We start from the raw sequence: 13,313 nt of genomic DNA on the forward strand, positions 1-13,313 counted from the left end.
AAAAATTGCCACCTACCCCTCACCCTCGTTTAAAGAAAAGAAAGGATGGGGGGAAAAGAGCAGCAGCAGGAACCTCGGGGTGACTTTCCCTCCCTCCCTCCCAAAGCACTAGCGCACACCATTCCCCTCTCTCTGTTGTGGTTCTCCGTTGCTTTTGGCCACGTGGTTTAGTCAAGTAACCCGGGCCTGAGGGTTTGCAACCAGGGCCCCGGACCTCAGAGGAGTGGTTTGGGGATGAGGGGATTGTCTTCAGGAAGACCAAGAGCTCGCGACAGAGGCGGGAAGCGGGGCCTGAGCAGCGGAAAACGTACTTGGAGAAGGGGAGGTGGCTGGGTAGCTAATACAAAAATAGAAATAATTTGAGGGGACACCCGCCATGCTTTCGCGCCCGCTCTTTCCCCCCAAATCCCGACAGGTTCCCTTCGGCCTCCCGCGCCGGGGCGCCCCCTGGCGGCAGCTTTTAGCAGCGGGCAGCGCGCAGAGGGCACGTGGGCGCCCAGAGTGCGCGGGGAGCGCTGAGGGGACTCCCGGCACACTCCGAGCGGCGGGCACGGCCCCCTGGCGGCGGCGACGTAGTTATCTGGTGAGCGGTGCCTCGTCCCTCTGGTCCGGCGGGCTTACGGCGGTCTTGCTAAGCACAGCGGCTGAGTAGGGCAGGAAGCCACTCTCAGAGCGCGGGGCCGCGGCGCTGCAGCCGAAGTCCGAGCCCCCGGCGGCCCCCGCGCCGCCACCCCCGCCTCCCCCGCCGGCCCCCCGAGAGCCCAGGGCCGCGGCGGCTGCTGCGGCAGCGGCCGCGGCCGATTGACTGCTGTGGCAACTGAGGCACGAGCAGGGCGCGGAGCCACCGCTGGGGGGCGCCCCAGCCGCCGCGGCAGAGGAGGCCGCAGCTGCTGCAGCTGCAGCGGCGGCGGCGGCCGAGGCCGCGCTGTTGAGCCCGGCGGCCGCCGCTGGCGTCTGGTAGAGGCCCGGGTGACGGAAGCTGCACAGCAGCTCCGGCCGCGAGTAGGGGTGCGAGAGGGCGCGGAAGGTGTCCAGCGGGCGGATGGAAGTGGCAAAGGGCGATGAGGCCGCGGCTGCTGCGCCCGAGGCCGCAGCGGCCGCGGCCGCAGCCGTGACGCCCACGTGCGGGTAGTAGTGCAGCGGCACGTGCGAGTGGAAGGGGTAAGGCAGGCTTCCGGTGGCGGCCGCGTGCGTCATCATGTAGGTGTAGAAACTGGGGTCGGCTGGGTGAGGCCACGACATGGCCAGGCGCTGCCGCTTGTCCTTCATGCGCCGGTTCTGGAACCACACCTGCGGGGAGAGCCATGGCGCGGCCCGAGTTAGACAGCGCCCAGCCCCACCCCGCGCCCCAGGCCTCCGGGCCCCTCTGGGACCTCTGGATGACCTGGCCTATTCCCCTCAGCAGGGACCCAGCTCCCAGGCCCCTCTGCCCTCCCAGCTGGGACAGGGCACCGCGGGCGGCAGTGTGGACCGCCGTGGGCACACCCTCCTCAACGAAAAGACTCTTCTATCCTGTGTTCGACTGCTACGGTCCTTAGGGCTTCTGCTCCCTTACTTTACTTTTTGCTGCGTTTTCTCGTCCCAAACCAACCTTTCCTCTCCTCCCTGCCACCCACAGGTGCCTGTCTCTCAATCCCAGAATTTGCACGGGGATTCTAGGCCGCCTTTGAAGAGAGACTGTGGTGGTAGCTTTTATAAAAGGTCGCCGCGCAAGGTGTTGAATCCTCTGAGCTGCAAGAAACTGCCCGGAGGGTAACTGATTGAATTTTTATATTGAAGGGATGATTTTGTTGGCAGCATTTGCCTCAAATGAGTGGCGGGAATAACATTCTCTTAAACTGGGAAGGGGACTTTTCCATCCCTCCCAATCCGGTATCTAATGAAGACATCATTCTCTAAATAAAAGAAAGCCTGAGAAACCGAAGGTAGATCTCCACGCTCCTCTCCATCCCGTGGAGTTTAATGTTTTCTTTTTCTAGAGTGTCGGATGCTCCGTGAAGTATTCACTAAGTCGCCCAACCTCCCGATCTCTCTCTCCCGGTCGTATAATAAAATTAATCACCTAAAATATATAAATAGGGACAATTTCATTGCATTGTCTCCCGTCTGCCCTTTTCCCGTTACCCAGCAGGAAAATGTTTAGGAAACTACTTTCTTAACCCAATCGATTTTTAAAATACAGCGTCCTTTTCTCCGTGCTGTAACAATTTATGTGGAAAATTAATCTCCGAGATCAAGAGCCAATGAAAAGTTCCATCTCTGGTTCGTACCAGAGGAACAAAGACCAGCCATCTCTGCCGCCAAGGAGAAAGTGGAGCCCTGGGCATGGGGTAGGGGCACCTGGACACCGGCGAACCTTTGCGGCATTCCGGGGCCTTCCCAGGTCAGCGGGACGGGCCAACCTTCCGATTCGGCAGCTGAGAAATAAATATGCCAATTCCTTTGGTAACTCTCCCCCGCAGGTATTCAGGCCCCAGCTAAATCTAGCCGCCCAGAAAGGAGAAACAAAAAACCCAGACACCCCCAGGGAGGCCAGAACAGGGGCGTGCTGGAATCGATACCTTGATGGTGGTTTCTGGCAGGTTGAGCGCAGCGGCCAGCTCGCACCGGCGGGGCCGCGACACATAGTTCTCCCGGTAGAACTCCTTTTCCAGGCGCGCGATCTGTTCGCGGGTAAACGCCGTGCGGTAGCGACGCACCTGATCCGCACCAGAGCTGGAGCCGCCCAGCGCCGCGCCCCCGCCGCCGCCGCCGCCGCCGCCGCCACCTCCATGCAGGCTGCCGAGGCCGGAGCCCGACGCAGACGTCGTCGTAGTGCCGGCGGCCGAACCGCTCTCGGCGTATCCTGGCAAACAAACAGCCGGCAGCGCATGAGTCACCGCAGGGCCGAGATGCTGGCGCTGGGGCCGCGCGCGGATGAGGGAAGCCAGGAGAGAAAGGCGAGGCGCTGCCTGAATTGATGGGGTCTGTCATGCTTACAAATTGCTGCCCTTAATGGAATCAATAAAGTTTGGAGGGCACTTCATAACCAAATAATAATAACTCGATTAGGTTGTCTTTTTTAAAAAAAAAATTTAATTGGAAAATTTCAACGCAGTGGGAAAATTGGCCGGAAAAAATTGCCTGCATCTAGGTGTAATTGCCTGCATTTAGGAAGCTCTGGGTTTGCCACGGCCTGGAGACCACCGAGCAGCTTTCCGTACGGCCTCTAACCCTTCTTTGACTGTCTTTTGGGTCTGTTTAAAATTGTTTCAAAACACAGCAGCCGCTCAAACCGGGGCCATTAAAGGGTGGACCTTACTTTTCAACTCTTTCTCTCGGCTGACCCAAGCGAAGTCTCCCAGAGGCGCCCGGCGAAGCTCCCCGCGACTTACTCAGAATGCCCCCTCCACTCGGCCTCGAGAGCTCAAAGGCAGCGGAGTTCAAAGCAGCTACTCAGGGCACTCTTCCCCTAGCGCGACTCAGCCGCTGGCTAGGGGTCGGTCGGCTCGCCCGGGCTTTTAGAGCCGCGCACAGAAACGTTTTCCCGGACTCAGGAGCCAGGGCAGGCCGGCAGGCGGGCCTGGAGCCCCAGGCCTGCGCCCCTTTGAGAGACTCAAGGATCAGAGCTCGAGGGCACTGTCCCCGCAGGCGTCGCGCCCTGGTTTGAGCCAGCTCACTGCAGCTTGCTGAGGGTGGGAGAAGGGCAAAGTCACCAGGAAGGGCAGGCAGCGGCCCCGAGGACCGGGGAGGATGGGACTGGAGAGCGCGGCGCGGGCGGCGCAGTTACCTTTGCCATTGTTTTCCTTGAGCGGCGCGGTGCTGAGGCCGCCGGGGGAGCGCAGAGCGGAGCAGCCCACCTCCACGTCGCTGCTCATGTCCGCCTCGGCGGCCGCCTCGGAATAATGGCCCGGCTTTTTGCGGCTGTCCGCGGCAGAGGCGATTTCGGAGGAGACGGTGCTTTCGCTGCCCGGGTGCTGCAGGTTGAACAAAGTGTCTATTTCGAATTTGCCCTTGGCAGGGAGGTCTCCCAGAGCGCTGTGCAGAGGGGCAGACGGCAGGCGCGGGCTGAGGCGAGCCGGGTGCTGCGAATTTTCCAGGGCCTCTAGTACAGCATTGCCAGAGGAGTCGGACAAATTGGAGAACCCCTTGCCGGCCGTGGGGCTGTGCAGCCCTCTCTCCATCAGAATCATCTCTTTTCTTATTCTTTCCATCATCTCAGCTTTCTTAAAATGTCACAGTGGTCCGGCTGTCCCGTCCTAATGATGGGCTGCGCCTAGGGCTAATTCTCATTCAGCCCCAGCGAGCGCCTCTAAATATTATTATCTCTTTTGGAGGGAGGCGGAAAGATTGTGGGATGCCAGAGCGAGGGAATGACTGGTCAAAATGACCCATACATCCTTCCGAGCCCAAGATGTCATTCATCAAAAAGTAGCGCTCGCTCGTCATTAAGGTACGAATGACGCCGTTCGAATAATCATTTATTGTAACAGGTTTATAAGCAAATAAATACACGCTCCTGTCAGTGGGTAATGAAGGCGGCTTCGGAGCAGACAAATAGATCCAGGTAGGAGGCTTGAAGAGACAAGAAGTGAGGAGGAAGGCTCCGGTCCTTTGCCCGCTCAGAGCCGGTTCTGCTCGCCCGGGGGTTTTGCCTCGGGGGTGAAATTGACAGTCTGATTAATAGAGCGCTCCGCGGCACATTTCCCCCTTCATTTAGGGGCATCATTACGCTCTCAGTTTGCTGGGTTGCCCCTTAGGTCCTAATCATGCAGCGCCTTCCTCATTTTTCCTCGGACACATACGTGTTAAATAATAGATAATGCTTTGATTTTTCCAAAGTAGATCGTCGGGAAGGTTTTGTGTGGGTTTTTTTTTTTGTTGTTTTTTTTTTTAACATTTACTATTGGGAGGGGATGAAGGGGGGACAAGGGGGAGGATGTAGGAAGAGTTGCGTAAGGAGAAGACCTTGCGCTCCTGTCTGGATTACTTATCTTTTGAATTTCAGAACCAAGCATGTCTTTTATTTAACAAATAGAACCGCGGACTTTTCTCTCTCCCCACTTCTTCGCTTCAGCCTGGCTGCTCTTCTGCCACCCAGGAAAAAGAGAGATGGGGGGAGAGAGAGGGAGAGGGAGAGAGGGGGAGAGGGCAAGGGGGGGGGGAGAGAGAGAAAGAGAGAGAGAGAGAGAGAGAGAGGGAAAATCCCGTAGACTTTTGAGAGCAGTTTAGTGCTACGTGGCTGGGAGGTGCGTTGGACCCGCACTTCCAAACGGAAATCATTAGGTCCTCTCTGATTTTTTAACACTGCTTGCAGAGTGAGTTCTGAACTTGAAGTCCCTGGTTTTTTACTTTTATAATCTTGCTGATGGATAGGCTTCTCGCCTACGCATTTTCCCTGGGGGAAATAAACTCGGCTGGACGATTTCATAGTAGAATTCGACAGCTAACTTTAAACAGAGTCGCGACTTACAGCACCATATGGGCCGCCCCTAATCCACTTTTTACGTTGCCAGCTTTCCACCTCCCTCCTCAAATCAAATTATTTGTGGCTAAGTTGCCGGATTTCGAGGTCAAACGTGGGGGGTTGGGGGAGAGCCTTTTCCCCTGACCATCCTGCTGCCCTACCTTCCCCACTCAGCTCTTCTTCTCTCCTTCCTCCCTTCCCCCGTCGCAGCCCCTTACCTGCAGGCCCGGATGTTCCCCGCGCTGGCTCCGGGCGCGGAGAGTCGCGGACCAGCCTTGCTGCTGCTCCTCACGGCCCGAGTTTGGTGGCTGAGCCTCTTGGCGATAACTTTGATGGTCATAATGACGCCGGTGGCAACCATTTTAACGAAGATCAATCTTTACTCAAGGCTGTTACACGTCTCCTCCTGCGCTTGCGCCCCACCCTACCCGGACCCCAAATGCACTGAGCCGGTCCGCCCGCCGGCAGCGCGCGGGGAAATATCCACGGCCGCGGGCAGGGACAAAAGAGGGTAGGGACTGGACAATGAGGTCGGCCTGCGAGCTTCCGAAGCAGCCGAGAGACCCTGGCAATCCGGACACTGGGCGCGGGTCCTGCATCCCCGCCTCAGCACCAACCCATACCCCAGCCCAGGCCCCCCCTTTCCTCCTTGCTGCCACACCCAGCACATCGGGGTGTGTGAGGGGCAAATCCGGGATCTATTTGTCCATCTCTCTGTTGGCGCTTTCCTTTTAACCTTGGACCCGTTGGGGGCGCGTCAGGAATGTAAGGGGAGGCGAGGTGTGAAGTATATTTATATACATTTATATACGTAGTCAATGCCAAAAGTTTCTCTCCGTTTCCCCTCGGCGCCAACTTATTTCAACAACGAGAGCTTTGCTTAGAAAATCAATTCCACTTCTTTAAGGTAATAAACGTAGTTCTCCCCCCAGGTGAGGAATGGAAAGCTGGATAGGAAGGCGGTAGCTGGGGAGGGTGGGGTGGGGGGACGCGGAGTGGGCTTCAGGTACCCAGAGGAGGACTTCACTGGGGTCCACCTCCGTCCCTGCCCCAGAGGCCACCCAATTCGGAGCACTCCAAGCCCTTTTTGAGCCGGCTTTCCGGCCCTTCAAGCAGTCAGAGCTCAGCCTCGCTGCTGCCCCTACCTTCCCTCCCTCCTCCACAGTCCAGGCACCCGAGTCTATCCACTCCAGGCAGGTCGCGCCCAGAGAAGGGGAATCGCCGTCCAGGAAACTGGAAAGGGTACCCCCCGCCACCCACCCAGTCCCACTTGCTTTGGGGACTGAATAGGACCCAAGGATCCAGGCTTGGATTCGTGAGGGAGGACAAGGGGCCAAGGCCCCGGCTGGGGGTGGATTTGGGCGGAGGCGCGACCCGGGCGGAAGTCGCGGATGCCTTTATTGCTGTCGTTTGGCGCCCCCATCTGTTTTCCTCGCGGTTTCGGCGGCTTCGAGCCGCTTTCAATCACAGAAGCCAAGGCTGAGGGCTGGGGTGGGTACAGCGACCCTTTTTCCTTCACCCAGACAGTAGGTCTCCCACTTTCTCCCTTTCTCTGGCCCCGAAGTCTGCGACAAACCGGACCTCGGGTCTGTGGAAAAGGGAAAACACCATTTCTTGGGGACACCTTCATTCATTAGGGTTTTGAAAACTGTAGTGTTTTAAATACATTTTAAATACATAACACTAATACATTGTATTCTTGCACGTTTATTATGAAAAGTATATTGGAGAACATGTCAGAAAAACTGCTCACAGTAAAAGACACCTATTATTTTCACCAAGCTGAGTTTGGCAGACAATGTTTCATAAGACGCAGTGACGATTCCATTACAATATTTAATGCCCCTTCATTATTTAGATTCCACATCTACTAATAGTAGTAATATTGCTCAACTTATATATAGATTTTACTTGGAAATTACAAGTGCTTTTTACATACATTATTATCTTGTCTAAAGCTCACAGAAACTATAGAAATTGATTGTATTATTATCCCTTTCTCAGAAATAAGAAACGTTCCACAGAGAAGTTGGAGGATTTGCTCCTAATTTAAACTTATCTTTGATAATATCCATGTTGTAAGTTATGTTTTGGGCAGTGTTTGATTGGTTTTCTCATTTTGCATATGTTCTTTAAATTCGGGTCTACCTTGAAGACATTGAGTCTGTGTAGGGTAGTGAGAAGATCAACAGTTTTGTTGGTGGTTTTTTTTTTATTTTATTTTCTTATCTTTTAGAGAGAAGGGAAGGGGGAGAAAGAGAGATACACACACACATCATAGTGCGTGAGAAACATCAAACCAGCAACCTTTGGGTTCACAGGCTGGCACTCAATCCACTGAGCCACACCAGCCAGGGTCTGTTGGTATTTATTAAAGAAATGCCCAAACCTTACTCTTCTCCCAGAAAGTCAACAGTGAAGCTGGGAATGGGCTTGTCAAATGTCTCCACTTCTTTTCAGACACAGCTTTTGGACCACCAAGGCCTCCTACTCACTACCAAGGTACAGGACTCAATAAAACAGGACAAGAATCTACCCCATGTTCCCGTGGTTTTTTAAGATGCATTGAGGGCAAGAATGTGGAAAGGACTTTCTCCAAATGATCTGAAAAGGAATTTTTGCTTAAAAGTATGAATTACATGAAAGAAGCTTAATTTGGGGGGGAAGAGGAGTAGGCCTTTAGACTAAATATTTGCCTTGAGGAGCTGCGGGTCCTCCACGTTTGGTCAACTGAAGATAATAAAAATTTGTCGGTGCTGCAGGAAAGGGAGGGAGGAACACTTGGTCCCCTGAGGTCGCTCCCGTCTTCCGCAAAGAAGGCTCCTGGATGGTAGGTTCGAAATCCCACGGGCCCGCTTTGGGACGCAAGCTTGCTAGAGGCCTGGGTCCACTGGAAGGGCCTGCACAGCAGAATTGCTAGAGCCTAGCAACCCACGACACATTTTGTGCGAACCCACGGAACATTTTCTTTAGGTTAAGTGAGGTCCCTACGGCTTGGAAGTTTCAGTTTAGAAAGGAAGATGCTGGTTTGGCGACTCCAGGCCGGACTCCTTCCTGTCAACTTTTTGCTGCCACCACTGGCTGGCCTGTCTCGAGCTCTGTGCCTCTCCCAGGCCTCTCTGACTACTTCTATTTCTCCTTCCCCTTCCATCTACAATCCTGCACCCTACTAGGTAAGGCCAAGGGTGTTGGGTGGAGGGTGGAGAGGTGCTTTCTCCATGAACTCTGGGGGCTACCCAGATACACCGCCTGCCTGGAAGCTTGTGTGCCCTGAGACGCGACAGGAGAACTTGCAGGGACATCTAGCGCCAGGCCTGGGGAACTGCGCGGCGCCCATCCGGGAAGCTTAGATTGACCACTTGCCCCTTCTCTCTCCCTGCGGCCCCCATCCCACCCGACCCTCACCCCTTGGTGATTAGGCACTTCCCTAACCTTCATCCCTTAGCTCTGCCGGTGACCACGGGAGGATTGCCCACTGAGACAGCGAGCTCTGAGGAATAGGGGGAGAACAGAGGGTATGGGGGGTGGGCGGGTAGGGAGACACCCTTTCATCCCAAAGGGCCAAACAAGTGAACACTTTCTGGAATTCAGTTAACAATATTGCTAGACAAATGTATTCCAAGGACAGTCCCAGGACCTTGAGATGTGAACAAAACAGCAGAAAATTGTTTGCGGTCTCAGCTTTTGTTTTGCGAAAAGAGCAACAAGTAACCACGGTCCCGGTTCTGGGCCCACCCTCGGGGGCGCCTCAACCGCAGTGAGGTTAGTGCTTCTCTGAGAGGGAAGGCGCTGGCTGTGTTTAATTCGTGCCATTAATGGAGGAGTGCTCTCCATCCCCAAACCAGGGCCAGCTGCCTTGTGGGAGGCAAACTTGGTTTCACCAAATAACGCTTCGGGTTTGGAGAGGGTTTTCTTTGTTGCAAACAATTTACACTTAATAAAGCCTAATACTGTTGTTAAATCCAAACAGTATGTCTCAGACCTCAGGATTCCACTGTCTGGTTTTTGCTATAGACCCCTTTCTTCACCCTAGGTTTGTTGGGTTTTTTTTTGTTTGTTTGTTTGTTTTTTGTTTTATCCTTTTGCTATTTCCAGCCGGAGTAAAACTGGGTACTGTCTGCAGAAGGAAGATTAGCTCCAAATTTGTCAGGACACAGGCTTGGTTAAGAACACTGTCCAGCCAGGTCCACTGGATTTAAGACTTTACTTTGGAATTAAGGCTATCTCTACACTGCAGTTTTGGTTCCTTACAAGTTAATTCGGAGGGTGTCCTGCATAACATTTTCAAAGGAGCCCCCAGGACCCCACCCTGATAGGACTTGGTAAATGTTGTCCTGGCCCTAATGGTCACTGATTATGTGGTTAATTCAGGTCACTGCTCTCTTGGCAAGCAGAGGAACTTACGTTCTTCAATATATCTCAATCACATCCTGCATCTACCCGTTTCCCGCCCCCTGACAGGAACATAATTTGAAAGGCCACCTACAAGGAAGAAAAGAGAATGTGACTTTCAAAACATGACTGATTCCCCAAAAGGGTGCTTGTGGACAGAAAGGAAGAAAGGGCAGAGCTGATCTGACTCTCTCCCTGGCAGAGTGGAACTTTGAACAATGGAAGGGCTAGACTGAGTTTCTCATCAAAATCAGGAAAGGTGGCAAAACTGGTTTTACTAAATAACACATCAGTGTTTGGGGACATTAATGGCTGCAAAAGATTTTCATTTAACAAAGATTATTTCTGTTGTTAAAGTCCCAACCTAATACATCCACACACCCACAGGGTCTATGCTACTGGCCAGTTTAAGAAAATTATTCTTATTAAGTTTAAACTTGAAGTCAGCTCGGACACAGGGTATACAAGCTAAATGAAATGTTTCTGCAAATTCAGCCTCAAAATTCTTTCCCTAACTACCACCCCTGCTTGTAAACTATGTGTCTTATTGGTTCATAAAAAGAGCAGCCCTGACTTTGCCTGGTACTCAACCACAGCCCTATAATCCAATAGCAGCGGCTGACCTGGGGTGCTGGATTTAGGAGCCCTCATAGGGTCCTGTCAGAGCCTCTTTCCAATAAGGAATTCCCTCTCCCAGGAATTAGGGCTACACTGGAAGCAGGTTCTGTAGCAGGATAGCAAGAGGCAATGTTCCTTTATTGTTCAAAGTCTCCCTGGTCTCTGAACAGTCACGAAGTTAGGCAGAGAAATCCTGAGTCTTCCAAGAGTCCCACAGGGCAACTGGAGGCAAAACCACCATTGAGAAGTGTCTTTCAACCAGAGCATTAATTCAGACTCTCCTCCAGTCCTGCAGAACTTAATTTGCTGCATCGATAAAAAAACCAAAAGTGAAGGGCTGTCTGAAAACAGCAAAACTTTACAAGTCCTTCCTTCCTATCTTAATTTGACTTTCTTCGTTTTTAGCATATAATCAGCTTTTTAAAGGTATTTATCAGATAGAAAATCGCTTTGATGTTCCAGGGCACGAGATCACAGGGATATTTAGTTTTAAGAGACTGAAACTTCGTTGGTTCCAATCGTGTCCTAGAAATATTTCAACAAATTTGGTTTTTGAGGTCACAGAAAAAAATTTCCCTCTCTGAGAAAAAGAAGAGGAGATAAAGGAAAAGTAAGAGCATTTCATGGTAGCATCCCATGATTGGTTTGGTACCAAAAGTGTTGGGTAAATAAAATCTAGTCATACTCTTCCAAAAAGTCAGTAACTATCACCTAGCCCTGGCTGGCATTTTGTTGTTGTTTAATGCCAATGCAGCTTCCGTTGCTAACTTTTGCTTTCTCTCAAGTAGCCAAAATTGTTTTTATTAGCAAATTCCTATTTCCTATGATTTTCTGCAAAGGCTTAGGGTCCTTCTGTCTCAAATTGATCATGAACATGTCTAGGACTTCAAAAAAGTCAGATTCTCCCGCTTTTCCTTTCCAGCGCCCCTCTCATAACTTTCCCCTTTATTTGAGCCTTTTATGGTTACTGGGTTTTGCGTGTCAACACTCCCAACACCAGCAGCCCACCCTGCCATGCCAGGCCAGGCCCAGAAGGGCTCTTTTACTCTGCCCCAGTAAAAGGCCCAGGTTCTTTCACTCTGCCCCATCCAGATTCCGTCTTGGGCCCAGGAGCAGCAGGGCTAGGTGACAAGCTGACCTCACCAATCATTCGGGAGAGTGATTTTCTTGGAAATGGTCTGGCCTGGGGAGTTGATACTACAGATTCAAATGGGCTCTTTCTGAGGGCTCCTACACCCATCCCAGAACCCTCAGCTAATGCGATGTCGTTCCTAAAGTGGAACGCTAGATTCACCACAGGACTCACACCAGCTCTCTTTTAATGGATGAGATGGAGGATGGGAGACTGGGGCTCAGTGGCTAAGGAATGGCACAAAGGGATGAAGAGGGGTCAGGGCTGTGATCCGTGACACCCTCCCCAGGCAGTTGGCAGCCCACTCTAACCCCTCCAGGTCAGACCCAGTTGCCCTGGGCTGTTCCTATCACCAGCCCCAACTTTGTTTGGGAGGGGGCGGGGAACCCGCCCTCTTAATTTGCCCCTCTCCTCTTCAGGTCTCTGCAGTTGGCAGCTTGGAAAAGAAAGCGAAACAAAGGTCCTTGGGAAAGTGAAGTTTTCAATTAATTGGTGTGAGTGGCGGGCGGGGGTGGGTGGTGGCTGCAAAATGCAGGAGACTGGTCGGCTGCAGGCGAGGCGCACAGCTTTTGCGCCAGGCGGCTAAGTGGCTTTCGCCTGGAGCCCTCAGTTGAGTCTTTCTGCGCGCCGGGGGAGGCTGTGCCAGGCCTGGGGAGCCCAGCTCGGGAGACGGCTCCCGGCTGGCCCGACTGTAAAGGCGAATAGTGTAGACCAGGCATCGGACATCTCTCGCTGGAACAGATCGTCAAGTTCCCGCGCCGAGTCTTTTCGTCTGCTTGCCTTACTTGTAAGTCTCTGCGCCTAGGCACAAGGGCGCTTTGTGAGCATTTTCCAGAAGGACAATATGTGTATAAGCAGGGTCTGCTGCAACTGGTCTTAATTCGGAGAATCCCTGGGATAACTTGCGTGATATGTCTTTGCCCCCATAGCAAAGTCGGGAAAATTAACTCCGTCAGGTTTGGGGTCTAGGCCAGCTAATCCGAGCGATTAAGCAACAGGATAAAAAAAATTGGTCTGTTTTCACATTCTGACCGTCTCTGTCGTTCGCCTTCATTTAGCTGTGCAGCTCAGGGAGCCGGGGAGAGGTGGCAAGACAGCCTTGGCGGAGAAAAGGCGCAGGCCTCAGCTCCCGCCTCAGTCGCAAACAGGGCCTAGGATGGTTGGTCGCGCAATCAGCTCGTGGGGGTGGCTGCGGCGCAAACGCCAGGGTCCCCAGGAGGGCGGGAAGGGAAGGTGGGCTGCGCAAGGGGCTAGGGAGGGGTGGGGGTCAGGGTGGGTGGGTCCAGTGGGGCCCGGGCCGCGAGCCAGACTCTCCCGCGCCCCCACCCCCACGTGGCCCCGCGCAGCCAATGGTACGGCCCCGAGCAGGAGCCCTCGGGGAGGGAGGCGGCCCCCCGACCGGCCCAGGCCCCCTCCCAACCTGAACTTCGTTTTTATAAACGTCCCGCGATGAGCTAACCTGTTGGAGGGCGGGCGGGCCGGCGGGAGGCGGGAGGCTTGCTGTGGGAGAGAGAGAGGGAGAGCAAGAGAGAGAGAGAGAGAGAGAGAGCGAGAGAGAGAGCGTGAGAGGGAGAGAGCGAGCGAGCGAGAGAGGGGGAGAGAGAGAGAGAGGAAGAGGGCGGGAGCGCGAGAACGAGAGAGAAAGGAGAGGAGGGAGGAGGCGCGCTGCGCCATGGTGTCCTGCGCGGGGCCAGGGCCAGGGCCAGGTCCCGGCCAGGCCGGGCC

General features: G+C 53.7%; 1 protein-coding gene across 1 annotated transcript; it reads right to left on the reverse strand.

Moving 5' to 3' along the window:
* Nucleotides 1-576: 576 nt before the first annotated feature.
* Nucleotides 577-4,196, reverse strand: EVX2 (even-skipped homeobox 2). The gene is made up of 3 exons (XM_054562429.1): nucleotides 3,770-4,196; nucleotides 2,562-2,845; nucleotides 577-1,290 (listed from the first exon to the last, which is right to left on the reverse strand). Exons 1-3 carry the CDS (start codon nucleotides 4,194-4,196, stop codon nucleotides 577-579), a joined length of 1,425 nt encoding a protein of 474 aa, XP_054418404.1.
* Nucleotides 4,197-13,313: the final 9,117 nt, after the last annotated feature.

This window comes from Pteronotus mesoamericanus, unplaced genomic scaffold (genome assembly GCF_021234165.1).
Source record: "Pteronotus mesoamericanus isolate MK-2021 breed Mesoamerican mustached bat unplaced genomic scaffold, CSHL_Meso_final scaffold_651, whole genome shotgun sequence".
In the NCBI taxonomy this organism is placed as follows: Eukaryota; Metazoa; Chordata; class Mammalia; order Chiroptera; family Mormoopidae; genus Pteronotus; species Pteronotus mesoamericanus.

Coding starts and splice junctions, on each gene's coding strand:
- EVX2 (XM_054562429.1), bottom strand. CDS start 4,196: ATGATGGAAAGAATAAGAAAAGAGATGATTCTGATGGAGAGAGGGCTG. Junction 2,846..3,769: donor CAAGGAAAACAATGGCAAAG/GTAACTGCGCCG, acceptor TTTGTTTGCCAG/GATACGCCGAGAGCGGTTCG. Junction 1,291..2,561: donor TGCCAGAAACCACCATCAAG/GTATCGATTCCA, acceptor CTCTCCCCGCAG/GTGTGGTTCCAGAACCGGCG.